General features: G+C 43.1%; 1 protein-coding gene across 1 annotated transcript in view; it reads right to left on the bottom strand.

The window, feature by feature from the left end:
• Positions 1–17908, bottom strand: part of MYO18B (myosin XVIIIB) — an 815563-nt gene that overhangs the window by 247480 nt on the left and 550175 nt on the right. Inside the window, exon 35 of the mRNA XM_029619020.1 lies at positions 4626–4778. Coding sequence (XP_029474880.1) covers positions 4626–4778 — 153 coding nt within the window. The remainder of the gene's footprint in view (positions 1–4625; positions 4779–17908) is intronic.

Consider the following 17908-nt stretch of genomic DNA (forward strand, 5'->3'; position numbering starts at 1 on the left):
ATTGTTCGATGTAATTGCATACTTTCATGCTTTTTTAACGTTATAATGTAAACCGAAATGATATGTAACATTGCTACATGAATTTCGGTATATAAAAATGTTAAATAAATAAATAAAATATCAGAAAGAAAGAGTTTAAAATGTGAACTAAAGATATGGCTCTTCAAAAATGCATATTGTTTAACTTAAATTATGAATATGCAAATAAATTCACTATCAAAAATCATAGATATTGTCAGTAGAATGAGCAAAAGTAATGAGCGATGTAAAGTGTAATATGACAACTTACTGACTAATACGTGAAGGTTATTGAAATGTACTTATGTATTACAAACTACTATCTTAGCCTCTAATTGTGTTTGTGGCATTGTGGACCCTTGGTCGCAATGGAGCTGACTCCACCCACTGGGAGGAGCCCTGTGGGGAACCACTGCGATAGGCTGACACAGATAGCAGACACAGAATGGATAGAGTCTTTATTGTACTGCTGTAGATAGATGGTGAAAGCAGGAAGGTAAGGCACTGATCTACCAAGTGCTAGTACAGAAGTGTAGTCTCACCCAGATGTTCATGATAGGCAGGAGCCTGCAGTGCGGGTAATGCTGCGGCTGGTGGGTGGATTTGGAGCGCCGGATCTTAGAGGTACTCACAGAATGAAGGCGTCTTCCTGGTGGTAGAATGGTGGGACTGAAGGTCCGTGGTGCAAGATATAAATGTAGACAGGCCCTTGAGGAGCGAGTACCCAACATCCAATATCCTGAAAGTAGAATAGAGAGAAAGACTCCCGAGGAATAGTTGTCTTAGTGAGAAGCCCCGAAGGGAAGCTGGAAGCGAGAGACCCCCAAGGAGCGGGTGTCTAGAGCTTCTTGCAGGAGCGAGGCCCTTAGAGTGAAAGCGGATTCTAAGTGTGCAACTTAGAGCAGTCAGAGTAGCGAAGCGAAGTCTTTGCTAACTCACAGGCCGATACAGTAAAGTGCGGCCGCGGTTACCCTGTTTCTAACCCACTTTGTACCCACAATTTGGCCGCGTAAGTCTAACCCGCGATTCACTATCCATTTTTACCAATCCTTACCGCTTCTTTAAATCGACGCGTATCTCTTTCCGCCTGTGGCATGTATATGATATGTAAACAATCGGATTAGCTATTCCCTCCCATACAGTAATGTGGGGCCCGATTATCACCTTTTAAACCAACTGTTTTGCTGCGTCTTTAACCTGCTAATTTACCGCCTACCCTGACCCTGGCGTTAGAGGGATGTGACAGCAATAGGCAGGCTCTGGTCAAATAAGTGGGTGGGTTGGAGCAAGCGAGTAACATGGTGTGGCCTGGTTCTCCTACGCTCGGGCCTGGTTCTCCTATGCTCGGGCATTGGGGATTGCCAGTCCTTTCTCCCCCCCTCCCGAAGCAAGGCGCAGGGCGAAAATCGACTCGACATGTTATTAAAGCAAATAGAAATTGTAACAAAAGTAAACTTACTGCATGCTTCCAGCAGCCCCAGTCCTCTCTCCCCTCCTCCCGAGGTGCCCATCGCGGCTCCCCTGCCTCCTGGGGGCAGCCGGCAGCGAAAGCGGCTTCCAGCAGCCCCGCCGGCGAAGGTGCATGAACGCACGTCCAATTTGGGTGCTCAAGGCAGCGAAGGCGCATGAGCCCTCGCCGTGACCTGAGCGCCCGGATGGACGTCCGCTGGCTGCAGGGAAAATGCTGGTGGCACCGCAGTGACGCCGCTGGATCATCCTTTAGCTAGTGGGGAGTGGGTACCCTGCCAGCAAGTCACAGTTCCGTGCCACCGCAGGACCTTTCTTTTGCTGGTGGGGAGTGGAAACCCCGCCAGTAGGTCTCTGCTTCACGCTGCCAGCACTGTAGGTTTTCTTGCCAGCAGAGTTGTTTGCCTGAATGAAGGGTAAGGCAGCTATGGCAGGAAGATTTCAGGGGCCAATTTTACCGCCTCAAAATCTTGCCGTCTGAAGCAGCTGCCTCACCTGCCTTGAGGCTGGACAAGGTGGGTAGGATGAGGCAAGGCTGGATGAGGCAAGGAATCAGAAACACAGGATATCAGGAACTGGAGCAACACACACACACACATAGAAGACCCGTTGTTGAGGCATTGGCATAAGAGTGCGGCTGGGCTTAAATACCCAGCTGTGTTGATGTGATCACCTGGCAAGAGGGTTCTGCTCATGCCACAGATCCTATAACTGGGGTTTGGTGGCATGTGCACGCGCCTAAGGAGTAGCACCAGGAGCAGGGCAAGATGGAATCGGCGGCGACTCTGCTGCATGTGACGTCCACAGCAATCTGGGGTGAGTCAGGCAGCTCATGGGTCGGCTCTGTGAGCTGCCGGGCTTAACACCAACTACATGTAGGGCAGCGCTACTTTTGTTTCTACCTATAACCAAAATATTTGTTGCACATGAAAACTCTGGTGTTTGGCTATAGTGTGCTGTGGCCCTTTTCAGCCTTTTTTGGATCCAAAGGTCAGAATGGGTAGTCTATGACTTTTTCCAGCACACTTAAACTGAATCCCCGGCTGGACTGTTTCCTAGTTGAGATCCAACCAGCATACTGCAATCTGTATGGCTCTTTAGCCAATCCCAGGGACAGATAAGACAGCCTTGCAAGGATTCCCATCCAATCAGGAGTGAGTTCATACCAGAGGAGTGTGACTGTAATCCAAGATCCTGGAGGGAGGCGATAGAGAGAGCTAGAGAAAGATGGGGGGAATATACAGATGCTGTCCAAGCAATTGGGGAGTTGGAGAAAGGTTGCAGGATCCTGCAACCTAATACCCTGAAATCACATGACCTGTGGATTTCCTTTGTCTGCATGACAGATGCCAGTATAAAGTGAGAACACAAATGTCAAAAAATTAACCCCTACTAAAGCTCATATGTGAAACTCTGCTTGACAACAATTTAAAAACAACAAATAATAATAATAATAATAATAATAAAGTGGAGATAGGTGGTAGTTTCCTATATTAATATGAAGTACCTTTAACTCCATTAGTGGAGATTTGGAGATTAGCAAATTTAGTATAAAGTGAGAGCCAGAATGTTCAACAGTTGAACTGCCCCTAAATAATCTTTTGAACAAGGAATTTCCAGAGTGCAAGATTCCAGACCTGGGAAACTGGGAATTGTGGGTTTCCCCATTGAAGCCTGTGCATTCCTAAGGAATAAAGGGGATCATTTTCTATCCCTGTCCCACGCAAAAAGGGACTTTTCACATGCGATAGCTAGATAGGGGTGGAGTCGGGACCAGAAGAGGAGGAGTCGGGGCAGACGTGGCGGTAACTTCACTGGTGGCGATAAGATAAGACCCGTTATTGCCGCCAGTAGCGCGCCCAATAGCACCACCTTTCACGGTGGCGCTATTGGATGCGAAAGCCGGCAGCGATAATACCGCGGTGGTGCGATCGCTGCCGGATTTCGCAGGCCCGCCCCCCGCTTTGCCCCCCCGACCCCTGTTACCGCGGGATTCAGAAAGCCGTGCGCCATTAGAAAATCCAGGCCAAAGATACCAACTTTTACATCATATAACTTAATTTAGAACTGGGAGCTTTCTGAAGTTAAGGAGAAGAAAAGTGTATCATCTAGAGAGATCTCATTTTGTTTTGCCTGAGCTGAAGTTACACTATTTTTATTTAATACATTTTTAGTTATTTACCACAAAGACTTTTGAGTTTATAAACAGAGTGTTTAACTCTGTTGGCTTCATTCTAGCTTGCCCATGTAGATGTGAAGTATAATTTTGCTATTTATGAGTCCATCACATTCATTCAGTAAAGTTGTATTGAACTGTATTATTGAGTTTATCAGGTAACATCCCTGTGAGGAGAGGAAGGTAGCACATTTGGAGTGAGGTAAAGTCTGTGCATTCAACTCGTACTCCTATTAGGTGGTAAAAGATTGTTTGGTGTATAAAATGATTAAAAAGAATTGGAATAGACAGTCTTGAAATTGTATTTTGTTTCCCTCAACCCCTAAAAGAACCTGCAGTGTTCCTAATCATGTAAGTCTAATATAAGCATTTTTCCTTATAGTGACCCTCTCTCCACAGTAAATACAAATAACTAAAAGTAGCATCAGGTCAATATTCAACGCCTTTATGTATGTAATTTTATTCAGTGTGCATGCATATTCTGCACTGTATGGGTAAAGTTAATGATAACCAATCAGGGGGCACCCTAATCTGAGCTCCAGGGGACCCTAAGTCCTCTTCTTATAGGTGCCACGGTTTTAAGTCTGGCCTTGTGCATGTGCAACTCTGTGAACCAATAACCATCTTCAGCCTGGATGTCTGACTCCTGAATTACCTTTATAAACATATGAAGGTCAATAATGGCAAGGAGCAACTTTATCCATGCAAAGTTACACACATAACTTGTCCCTGAGAGTCAGTCTCCCGCTGAATATACCTTAAAAAAGTTACGCATGTAATTTTATCTAGGTAAAGTTAAGACTGATTTTTCTGACTAGACGTGAGCATTAACCTTAACCTAGGCACATGCCTATATTGCCTATTTCTAAATCGAACTCTATATTTGCTTATGCTCTCAGAACAATCTTAGATGATATTTGAATTTAAATTGCGGTATGGACTATAAATGCAATATGGACCTAACCTGGCCATGAACTTTCTCCAATTCTCCTTCCTTTACTGATTGTCCTGATTCTTCCATGGTTGCCAGTAGAAGCTGCAAGTCTGACAGAAGGGCATGCGTCCTTTTCAGGTCTCGCCGAAGACGCTTTTCCACATCAAAGTCTCGATGACCAATCTGCAGTCAGAAAGTCTTCATTAGACCAATAGACATGAGCAATATTGCCGGACATTTCATTCAGTAATGCATGCAGTAGAATTCCAAGAGGATTCACACTGATTCATATCATTTGAGTAAGCACACAGCAGTTTATTTCCTGACTCACCCTCAATGGGGATGGAAGAATTTATGTATGTCAAATTGAGAACTTTCCCACTTGTTTTCAAAACAAAGATAATGTGTTGTGTTAAGTTTTGTTTAACAGTGTCATTAGTGATGACAAAAGAAGGAACGGGGTCAATATTCAAAACTGGCCAGTTAAATAACTTAGGCCTAGATTTTCTAAGGTCACGATCTTGAATGTGACCCTAAGTTATGATGCATATTCAGCGGCACTTAGCTAGATAAGGTTAGATCTGTTCTATGGCACATCTAGCTTAGCCGTACAACTTAATGCAGCTAAGTCCAAATATATACAGGTAGCCGCATGAGTTGTATGGCTAACTCACTTCACCCCAATTCACCCACTGTCCGCCCACAACGTATGCAGCTAACATTTAGTTATATAAGGGACTAATATGGCTATGCAGCAGTTGCTGAACATGGGAGCATATTCAGCAGCTGCTACTTAGCTGCGAATGTCTCGCTTATCTGGCTAAAAAGCGCTGAACGCGCTTTGAATATTGACCTCATCATGTTTAGCCAACATGAGAAACAGCTCTCTCATCTGTGCTACCTTCCAGATGTCCCCATGCCTTGGAAGACACGATGGCTTGTTGTGGTTGTAAAGAGCAGTAAGGGGCAAGGAATGACAGGAGGGGTAGGTTGATAATTACTACTCTGTGCAGGGTACATGGGATAAAGAATGGTAGATGCAAGGATGTACGATGAGTAAAAAAAAAGTCAGCCTAAACAAAAGATGATAGTTGTATTTTTTGCTTATTTATCAAACATTTTTATACTAAATTCTTTGGAGGAAATTATGCAAAAAATAGAAAATGTTAATAAATTCAAAAAGCCATGAATTTTTTTTTACCTTTTTGATTTTGCTGCCAATAATTTTGCATACCTCAGGTAGGAGGGAGCATGTTGGTGGTAATTTTGTGTACTCACCACAGACTTGCTTAGTGCAATACTTTTACTACGCTTACTATTTTTCACTTCTGTAGCGCTGCTTGACATACACAGTATTGTACACGTGCACGTAAGACAGTACCTGCTCTGGAGAACTTACAGTCTAATCGAGACATACACAGAGGACAACTTATTTTTAGAGTCTCTTCTTGAAACAAAAAATAGTTTTCATAAAAGAGTTGGAGTAGCCTAGTGGTTAAAGCAGCAGGATACAAGGCAGGGTTCAAATCCCGCAGCTGCTTCTTGTGACCTTGGGCAGGTCATTGCGTCCTCCAGTGCCTTAGGTACAAACTTAGATTATAAACTCTCTGGGGACAAAAAGAAATACCTCCAATACCTGGATATAATCCACTTTGAAATGCCTGAAAAAGTGGAATATAAAAGCTCAGAAATGTTCATAAAACAGAAATGCTTCATGATGCATTCAGGACTTTAAAAAAAAAAGATTCAGAAAATTGTAATATACAATACACATCTTCTGTTCTCCTATCTACACTGCATTTTTACTGTTTCTGTTTAAATCAGTATAGATAGCCTTGTTCTGGAGAGACTGTCAGAATCAACATTTTACGCAATGTTCAGCTTAGAGCCTTCCAGCTGTGTAAACAGTCAGTACCAATGAGCAATTCATGTGTACTCTTTTCTGACCTTATACAACATTTACATGTCACCATTGCCTAAAATTAAAGTATAACCACCTACTACAGTTATGCAAATGGACAGTTATTTGTCACTCTAGGGAAATATCTTGATCAGGACATAGATAATCTTAATGCTTATCCTAAAAATATTTCCTCTTGGTTGTGAGACAAGTTTAAAACTAAAGTGCTTGGGATAGGCAAGACAGACTTCAGATTTTTCTAGTCCAGTGTTGTCTTGGAGAGGGTTATTCTCACTGTCAGTGAACATGTTCATAGCTTGGATATTGAGGTAGACTAGACTCATGTTTGCTGCCCAGATTTCAGCCATGGTAAAGCCTGCATTTTATCTCATTCTCCAACGTTATCACCTCAGATCTCTGGCAGATCTCTGGCTTAGCCACTATTGTTCAGGGATTTATAATTACACATCTTGACTATTGCAATTCTGTTTCATTGGCTTTCCAAATAAACTTGTTTGAAAAAAAAAAAAAAAAGACCAATGTTTGATGTCTTCAGTTAATCCAGATTGCTACAGCCTGGTTACTAATGGGTGCTAGGACGTTTGACAGGATTACACTACTGTTGAAAAAGGTACCTTGGGTACCTGCACAAGTACCATCTTTACCCTTAAGGGTAGGGATGTGCAGCAGGGACAGATTCGTCCGATTCGGTATTCATATTCTTCGGGACCCAAATCCGTTGCATCCGTTTTCGGGGGACCCCGATTCGTCCATTAGTTACATATGATATTCGTTTCCCATTAAATTTGAAAAAAACCCCATCCCAACCCTTTAAATTTAATTAACTACAACCCCCCACCCTCCTGACCCCCCCAAGACTTGCCAAAAGTCCCTGGTGGTCCAGCGGGGTCCTGGAGCGATCTCCTGCACTCCGGCCGTCGGCTGCCGGTATTCAAAATGTCGCCGATAGCTTTTGCCCTTACTATGTCACAGGGGCTACCGGTGCCATTGGTCAGCCCCTGTCACATGGTAGGAGCACAAGATGGCGCCGGCCATCCATTGCTCCTACCATATGACAGGGGCCGACCAATGGCACCGGTAGCCCCTGTGACATAGTAAGGGCAAAGGCTATCGGCGCCATTTTGAATACCGGCAGCCTACAACCCGAGTGCAGGAGATCGCTCCAGGACCCCCGCTGGACCACCAGGGACATTTGGCAAGTCTTGGGGGGGGGGTCAGGAGGTTGGGGGTTTTATTCATTAATGATACGTTGCATTCGTGGGGGTTTGCCATATGTTTTGGAACCTCACGAATGCAACGAATAGGGACCTATACGTTGCGGATTGCGCATTCGTTCAAAAAGAATGCACATCCCTACTTAAGGGTAAATCATCCTCTTGTCTTGGTAGCCATTTAAAACCTAATATATCAACTCGCCTTTGGCGCTCAGCATCATAATCTATTTTTATTTATTCATCCATAATATATTGGTAGTTTGTCCGTCAGTGCTCGTACATGTTCCCCAGCCCGCCGATAGAAGGCGCTATAATATATCGGACTTGGTAGTGTGTCCTTCAGTGCTCGCGCATGCTCCCCAGCCCGCCGACAGATGGCGCAGGCAGCTCCCTGGCCACCTTGGAGGCTCAAACATGCCGTACAGCAGCCAAATCACAACACCAGCTACAAGAGGTACTCCTGGGGGAATTCAGCACTACTGTGAAATGCAGATTGTGTGCAGAATTCCTCCTTTCTGCAGATTTCCGTCCTCACCTCGCCTATTTCCTCCCTCGCCGGAAGACTATTAAAAACCAGAAGGACAGCGGCCATCGCGGGACAGGCAGAAAATAGCAGAGGAGACCCTGGCATGCCACGAACGGAGCCTGTCCCGCGGCACATGCTCCATTCACGGCGAAGACGAAGGCCCGGCACGCCGTTCATGGCGAAAAGAGAAGGCCCCCGTGTGCCGCGATCGGCGTGCCTGGGCCTTCATCTTCGCCACAAATGGAACGTGTGCTGCGGGACTCACTCCGTTCGCGGCATGCCGAGGTCTCAGCTGCTATTTTCTGCTCAAGGTGAAAATGGAAGGCCCCCGTGGCCACGAACGGCGTGCCGGGCCTTCATCTTCACCGCGAATGGCATGCCGGGCCTTCATCTTCGCCGCGAACGGCTCAAGTCTCGCAGCATGCCGGTGAGAGAGTATGTGTGTCGGGGAGGGGAGGGTGAGAGAGAGCAGGAGGGTGTGAGAGAGAGCATGGGGGGAGGGATGCCAGTGAGAGAGAATGTGTGTGTGTGTGAGAGGGGGGGTGACAGAGAGCATGGTTGGTAAAAGGGGGTTTGGGAGGGTGTGAGAGAGAGAGCATGGGAGGTAAGAGAGGTTGGGTGGGGGGATGCTTGAGTGTGGGTTTCAGAGAGAGGGAGCCTATATGAGGGGAGGGGATGCCGGTGAGAGAGAATGTGTGTGTGAGAGAGGAGAGGGGGTGTGGGGGAGTGTGAGAGACAGCTTGGTAAATAAACTTTGCCAGCCCTAGCTTTAGCAAATGTGCCTCCACGTCCCTTGCCCTGGATGAAAACAATTTAGTTTTTCCTTTTCAGCTAACGCTTCCATACAAGAGCATATGTGCCAATAAAAAGGCTCGCCACTCGGGCGTAGAAACGGGTACAGATGCTAGTTCAGTTATATTCCTCTTTCAAGGAATCAAAGCGAATTACAGACTACATACATAATAAATAATACATAAAATAAAACAGTATCACAACATCCTCATCACTATTACAATAATACTTTACATACTTAGCATGCATATAGTAAGAACAGATGGCATTAATTAAAAGCTTCTAAAAACAACCACATTTTTACTTTCTAATTGCAGGTAGTAGAGTCTTCATTACGTATTTCAGCAGGTAACGAATTCCAAAGGGTAGGACTTAAAAAAAAGAAAAAACGCCTTTGTTCTAGTAAATTCTGTGATGCAGAACACAAAGTTCAGCTGCGGTCAGATCTTTTAAGCAATAAATATCTTGATATTTGGCTTTGTGTATTAAACTTAATAACCAGTAACCAGTGTAGTGCCTTCAAATATGGTGGTGAACTTTCCCTTCTCTGTAAGCCAAATATAGTTCTTACAGTTGCATTTTGGATAAGCTGCAGAAAATATAGCAAATACTTGGGCAAACCTGCATAGAAGGCATTACAATAATCTAGATGAGAATCTCTTTTGGACTGATGGATTCCCCTTCTTTAAATCAAATAAGGCTCACCAAGTACCCAAAAACTGGAGCATTTTCAGGAGTGGACCCCAAGTGACATCCATTTGTCAGCTTTTCACATATTTCTTAAAATCCTGACTTTTTAGGAAGGCCTATGCTTGGGATGTTCCTTAACTGTGGGGTAACTCTGCACTCTCTCTCACTTTTCAGGGCCATTGAATGCGGTCTGTTTTTATGAAAGGTTAGTCATTCAGCTCCAAAAAAAGATTTCTTTGCACTCCCTTTTGGCTTTTGCTATTTTATGACCAATCCATGTTGATGTGTATAAACTGCTGCATTGCTTTAAATTCATTATTTTTGTGTTCCCTTATAATTTAGGTGTATAAATGTATATTCTCTAAAAACTGCAGCTCACTTTCTTCACCTTTATGGAAAGGAATGCACTAAAAGCGGCTGCTGCTAATTGTCATATAACTTCTTTCCCTTCCTACTTGCTATCAGGCCTGCAATTAGATCACATAAGAGAGCAGCTTGTCTTATTAAGTGCTGATTAAGGAACCGCTGCATCAAGGAAACAACATAGTTGTTTTTCATTAAGGAAATGTTCCAGGAATTTGTGGGCATTTGCGTCCATTCGCACGTGCAACCACCTCTGGGCTGCACACCCATGTCAAGTCTGTGATATTTTTACTCTCCAGTCCACTCCTTACCCTGCCCATAAACAAAAGGGACAGCCCTGAGATCTCAAGTGCACAAGCAATGCATCCACAGCCCTTAGAACGTCCTCTCTTCCCAGACTTGATCTGCTCGTCCTAAGTAAGTATCATGGAGGGGAACGATGTGAATAAAAGGCACACTTGAAACACAAACGAGGGAGGCACCCTTGAACTGCTTCTGGAACCGAAAGGAGGCTGCATCTATTAATTAGGGTTTTCCAGTGGCTCCATTATTTATTTTTTTTTCAGGACAGGCTGATCCAGTCCTGGTTTAACTGCATGGACTTGCACTTCTGCTTTTCTTACAGAAATCAATAGAAAACGTGCAACTACAAGTCCATGCACACAAGGGGGCAAAATCCAATCAGATCATTTTTGAGAAAAAATCTGCAGCCAGGTGGCAACTCTACCACCAGTGCATCAGTGATATGGCAAAGCTAGGAAAGAGGGGGAACAGCCATATATGTTCTGCAATGCTGCATATGTAGGATTACAGTATCTGTAGCAGAATTGTGCTTTTGTTAATATTTTTATTTTATCACACGTGCTGGAATGCCAGATTCATCTGCCTGTATCTTATCTGTGCCACAGCAAATTAATGTACAATATGGAGGCATCAGCGACTGGCATCTCAGAGGCTGATTTTGGCTCTTTCTCCACAGCAAAACTCTCCTCGCCTCCATCAGCGCCTCATCCCTGCCAAAGCCTATTAACATAAACAAAGCATTTTAACAGCAGAACTCTACATGGTTGTATTGTTTCCATCAATTTAATCCTCACTACTCTGTTCACAATCAGGAAAAGAAAAATGATTAATCCTAATCTCTCTGCAAAGACCGCCATTAGCTCTGGAATTCTGCTTGACATCATCCCAAGGAGCATGTCCATAAATGTTTAGTAATCTGTTTGGGCTTTTTCATTTCCATTCTAACATCCTGAGCTCCATGCAACGAGGTCCATATTTAGTAAACCGGTGATCGAACAAGTTATTTGACCTGGATATTCAGTGGGATAAACATCCTGCAGAATATAACTTGCTTAAAGTTATCTGGCTATATGTAGAACTGCACACTGCACTATGGATCTAGACAAAGGCATTGTGATATCCTGAGTTTAGTTCTCTATTCATTTCCAAATCATTCCTAACATTCCATTTGCCTTTTTGATTGCCCCCGCACACTGAGACGAAGATTTCAAGGTATTGTGCACTAGGACTCTGAGGTCCTTTTCCTGGATGGTGATTCCTAACACAGAACCTAGCATTGTGTACTTGTAGTTGGGATAATTTTTCTCTAAATGCCTTACTTTGCACTGGTCCATGTTAAATTGCATCTGCCATTTAGAAGCCCAGGCTTCTAGTCTCATGAGGTCTTCTGCAGTTCTTCACAATCCTTTGCCCTTTAAAAGACTCAAAAACAATTTTGTGTCATCTGCAAATTTGGTCACCTCATTCGTCGTCCCTTTCTCCAGATCCATTATAAATATGCTAAATAGCATAGGTCCCAATACAGATCCCTAGGACACTCCACTAATGACCTCTCTCTATTTGGAAAACTGACCATTAGTCCTATGCTCTGTTTCCTGTCTTTTATCCATTTACCAATCCACAATAGGACACTGCCTCCAATCCCAATTTTCTGAGGAGTCTCTCATGAGGGGTTTTATCAAATGCCTTCTGAAAATCCAAATACACTATCAATCTGTTTACCTTTGTTTGTACACCTTCAAACAAATATAGTAAATGGCACTCTCTGGTTAAAGCATCTTTTTGCTCTAACCCAAATTCCTTTTTGTATTATGTTTTAATTCTTTCTGCCTTTACCTTTCTTCCAGCTTTTAAGCTTCCCAAGTTTTTACTCCTTGTTAAATGTAACTTTGCCTTATTCACCTCTCTTGTTAATTACTTTTATTTATTGCTTCAGTTATACCCTTGTTTTATGTAAACCGATCCGATATGGTTATTACTATGAAGGTCGGTATAAAAAAGTGTTAAATAAAATAAATAAATAAATAAATAAATTGGGAAGGCAAGACTTGCCTTTGAAAAACTCATGTTGACTCTCCCCATTAAACCATGCCTATTTATGTGGTCAGTAATGTTAAGAATAGCTTTGATCATCTTGCCTGGCACCAATATCCGGCTCACTGGTCTATAGTTTCTTGGATCACCCCTGAAATTTGCATTTCATTGGCCACCATCCAGTAGGGGTGTGTAAGGGGTGAAAAATTGGTTTCATTTTTCAGTTCATTTTTGGTGGGGGGTTCCCATGAATTTGTATTTGTTAAAAGTTTATTTCTGTTTCTTTGGTTTAAAAAAAACCATATATATATATATATATATATATATATACATGGTGGGGATAGCAGGACTCAGAAGACCCCATTTCTTTTTTTTTTTTCATTTTTGTTTTCTTTTAAATATATATATATATATATATATATATATATATTTAAAAGAAAACAAAAATGAAAAAAAAAAAAGAAATGGGGTCTTCTGAGTCCTGCTATCCCCACCATGTATATATATATATATATATATATATATATATATATATATATATATATGGTTTTTTATATATATATATATATATATATATATATATATATATATATATTGGGCCTTTGGCCTAGGCCGAGGCCCAAGCATCAGGACCCAGCCTTCGAACCGGGCTCGGCGTTGGTCCTGGGTCCAGGCTTGTGTCTAGGCCTTGCCAGCAGATCACCCCCAGACTGGATAACTCATTTCTGGGGAGGATCCTAACTCTGGGATGGGAGGGATACATGGTGGGGATAGCAGGACTCAGAAGACCCCATTTCTTTTTTTTTTTTCATTTTTTCATTTTTGTTTTCTTTTCATTTTTTCATTTTTGTTTTCTTTTAAATATAAATATATATAAATATAAATATAAATATTTAAATATAAATAAATATAAACAAAAATGAAAAAAAAAAAAGAAATGGGGTCTTCTGAGTCCTGCTATCCCCACCATGTATCCCTCCCATCCCAGAGTTAGGATCCTCCCCAGAAATGAGTTATCCAGTCTGGGGGTGATCTGCTGGCAAGGCCTAGACACAAGCCTGGACCCAGGACCAACGCCGAGCCCGGTTCGAAGGCTGGGTCCTGATGCTTGGGCCTCGGCCTAGGCCAAAGCCCAGGCCCAGTCAAGAGGCTGAATCCTGATACCTTGGTCTCGGGCTACACCTGGCCCAGAGGCCGAGTCCCAACACATGGGCCACAGCCTAGGCCAGAGCCTAGTCCTTGTAGGAGTCTTAGTTTTTCATTCTTCTTTCTTCAGTTTGTTGATTAGCAAAATGGTGCCTTCTGCTCAGGAGGATGCGCCAGAGTTAATTTACTCCAGTGCATCCTCAGCGATGGTGTCATTTGATGAAAGAAGAACTATGAGGCCTGGGACTTGGCCAAGGCCCAGTCATTGGGACCCAGCTTCTGGGCCTTGGCTTGGCCCCAGGCTCTGACCTGGGCAGTGTTTGGCGCAGGCTTGGGATCTGGCCTATGCACAGGCCAAGGCATTGGGACTCTGCTTTCGGGCCGGGTTCTGGTGTCGAGCCTGAGTCTGGGTTCTGGCCTAGGCCAAGGCCAAGGCCCAGGCATCAGAACCTGGCCTTTTTGTCAGCCCCCGGTATTGGGCATGGGCTTGGTCTTTGGTCTAGGCTGAGGCACAGACATCAAGATCTAGTCTCTGGCCTGGGCCTGGCTGCTGTGTTGGATTCTCAACGGATCAGGACAGTGGAGGTCAGGAAATTTCCTGACCCCTGCAAAATTTTGGGGGGGCCCTAGGCCTTTTCTTGGGTCTCGGCCAAGATCCTGGTATTGAGCCCAGATCTAGGCCGCAACCCCAGTGTTGTCTTGGGCATAGACCACAGCCCCTATGTTGGCCCCGGGATCAGGCCTAGGCCTAGGCTGAGGCATCAGGTTGCACTCTGTTGTAGGCCTCTGACCCTGCTTTGGCCCTCAGTCCATTCCCTTCACGAGGACCCGACCTCAGACCTAGGCCTGATGGGAGATTTTTTTTTTTAACAGAGGAATCAAATAGGATTCATTTAATTCAGGGGCCCCTCATTTTGTTTTTGGGCCCCACAAAAGAAACAAATTTGCCCTCTTCATATTGTTTTTCAAATTCAGATTATCCGAATGCACATCTGTTTTAAATGATAGGTTGCAAATCATCAGAAATAAGTCTGCAATTTCACTTTTCAATTCCTTCAGAATACCATCCAGTCTCAGTGATTTTTTATACTTTAGTCTATCAATCTGAGTTATGTCCTCAGTTTCACAGTGATTACATCTAATTGCTCAGAGTCACCACCATGAAAATTGTTTCTGGGTATGACCTCAACATCCTCCTCTGTAAAAACAGAGGCAAAGAATAAATTTACTTTCTGCTATTTCCTTGTCCCCCCCCCCCCCCCGACCACCCCTTTTACCTTTCAATCATCCAGCAGCCCAAATGACTTCCTCACAGGCATTTGATTTGAATGTATTGGAAAAAGTATTTATTCCTTGGTTTTTAACTTTTGGCAAGCTTAGCCTGCTTAAATACTTTTTTTTGCATCTAACTTGCACTACTCTGTTTACAATCAGGAAAATCATTGCTTCAGTGTGCTGCAGCAGTCAAAAAATCAAACAGAATGTTAGGAATTATTAGAAAGGGAATGGTGAATAAAACGGAAAATGTCATAATGCCTCTGTATCGCTCCATGGTGAGACCGCACCTTGAATACTGTGTACAATTCTGGTCACCGCATCTCAAAAAAGATATAATTGCGATGGAGAAGGTACAGAGAAGGGTGATCAAAATGATAAAGGGGTTGAAACAGCTCCCCTATGAGGAAAGGCTGAATAGGTTAGGGCTGTTCAGCTTGGAGAAGAGACTGTTGAGGGGGGATATGATAGAGGTGTTTAAAATCATGAGAGGTCTAGAACGGGTAGATGTGACTCGGTTATTTACTCTTTCGGATAATAGAAGGACTGGGGGCACTCCATGAAGTTAGCATGTAGCACATTTAAAACTAACCGGAGAAAGTTCTTTTTCACTCAATGCACAATTAAACTCTGGAATTTGTTGCCAGGGGATGTGGTTAGTGTAGCTGGGTTTAAAAAATATTTGGATAAGTTCTTGGAGGAGAAGTCCATTACCTGCTATTAATTGTTGACTTAGAAAATAGCCACTGCTATTACTAGCATCAGTAGCATGGGATGTACTTAGTTTTTGGGGACTTGCTGGGTACTTGTAGCCTGGATTGGCCACTTTTGACGCAGTGTAGTAATTTCTTATGCTCTTATGTTCTTGCCATGCTCCTTATTTTCCTTATGTGGGTCTGCTTTCCATTTTTTGAATGATGCCTTTTTGGCTTTAATTGCCTCTTTCACATCACTATTAAATCATGTCAGTCATTTGGTTTTTCTTTGACCTTTTTCAATGCATGGAATACATTTTGTCTGGGCCTCAAGGATGGTAATTTTAAACACTATTCATACCTCCTGCAAGTTTTTAACCTTCTGGATTGATCTTTTCAGGTTTCTTCTAAAATCTGTCTTCATTTTATCATAGTTCCCTTTTTATAGTTAAATGCTATTGCAGTTTTCCTTAGTATGCACCCTCTGGTGATTATGTCAAATTTAGCACATTATGACACTGTTGCCTAGCAAATCTACCACCTTTATCTCACCAGATCCTGCATTCCACTGAGAGCTAGATCTAATATAGTTCCCCCCCTCCCCTTCTCATCTCTTTCATGTCCAGCAGCTGCATGAAGCAGTTATTGTTGGCATCTAGGAACTCTATATCCCTTGCATGTGCTGATGTGACATTTACCTAATCAATATGTGGTAAATTGAAGTCTCCCATTATTAGGTGTCTATTTTACTAGCCAGTCTAATCTCTGTTACCAATTTTGCAGTCTGATTCCTCATCCTGGCCAGGAAGGTGGTATAAATCCCCACTACTATACTCTTCCCTTTTACCCTTAGAATTTCTGTCTATAAGGATTCCAGAGTGCAGTTTGTCTCCTGTGAATCTTTTATCCTGCTCTATGCCATCCTTAACATATAGTGCCACTCTTCCACCAATTTTATCTGCCCTCTCATGCTAATATAATTTGTACCCTTGTACCAAGTGTCCCATTGGTTATCCTCCTTCCACCAGGACTCTAAGATGCTTATTATGAATACATCTTCCTTTAGCACCAATCATTCTAATTCTCCAGTCTTATTTTTCAGATTTCTGGCATTTGCCTACAGACATTTTAAAGTACTTTTAAATAGTATTTCTCTTTTTATATGTATCCACAACCTGCTTATTATCAGATGATACAGGCAGTTCTGTGTCATTTTTATCAAAGTGCTCTATATTTAAATATATCTGGGGGTTTTTTTTAGCTTTTACAGCCACCTCTCTATTGGTACATTCTAACTTACTTGGTTTGCCAGTATCCTTCGAAAATACCTCCTTCCAAATCATGCGCTGCTATCAGCTTTCCCCCATGATCTAGTTTAAAAGTTGCTCTCTCTCTTTTTTAAAAGCTAGCACAAGCAGCTTGGTACCACTCTAGAGCCCATCCTGTTGGAATAGACTCCCCATTCCCCAGAATGTTCCTAGCAAACCTAAAACCCCCTGCACCATTGCCACGTCTATGCATTGAGACTCTGGAGCTCTGCCTACCTTTGGGGGTCTTCCATGTGCAGCAGTGAACAAAGCATTATCGGCTCAATTTCATAAGGGCCACACGCAAGCCGCTCACATTTTCAGAAGGGCCCGGCCAAATGCATAATCCCCATTATGCACCAAAGTGCCGGACTTCTCCATAGGGGCGAGTGGGGGGGGGCTGGGTAGGGGGGCCCAGGGGAGGGTGGTGGCTCAGGACAGTGCCATTAGCTGCTGTCCCAGGGAAGCGCACGCATGTTATAAAATATCCATGTCCATGTGAGTGCGGCAGAAGCCACACGCGCATGGGCGTGCGCATACACATTTTAAAATCTACCCCTATGCAAATAAGTCCTTTTGAAATGGCCTAGGAATAGAAATAGACTTTGAATTGTACTGCTAGACATCCTATTAGTACTGAAATATCCTGGTTATAACCTTTCGCACTGTAATTGACACTAATTGATTGAGCTTAAGGAGGTGCTTCATGGCGTTGGTATTCAGTGTTGTATTTATTAAAAGTGCAAGGAATGAACTGCTGGATGCCCTAAATATATTATATTTAATTAATTAATTTAAAAAGTTTATAATCCCATTCTAAGCCAAGTTCAAGGCGGTAGCAATGCAACAAGCATTAATAAAGCTTAAATGGATGTATTTTCATTACATTTCCATACAGACTCAGTTGAGATCGCATGCAAAGAACAATGACACCTAGTGGACTTTTTAGCTAATTGCAATGTGAGAGCCATCCTTTTATCCAAGCATTTTTACCCAGCTTGACAATGTATTCTCAGTCTTAAAATGTATCAACTGGCATGAAAAGTA

This window comes from Rhinatrema bivittatum, chromosome 11 (assembly GCF_901001135.1).
Source record: "Rhinatrema bivittatum chromosome 11, aRhiBiv1.1, whole genome shotgun sequence".
NCBI lineage: Eukaryota > Metazoa > Chordata > Amphibia > Gymnophiona > Rhinatrematidae > Rhinatrema > Rhinatrema bivittatum.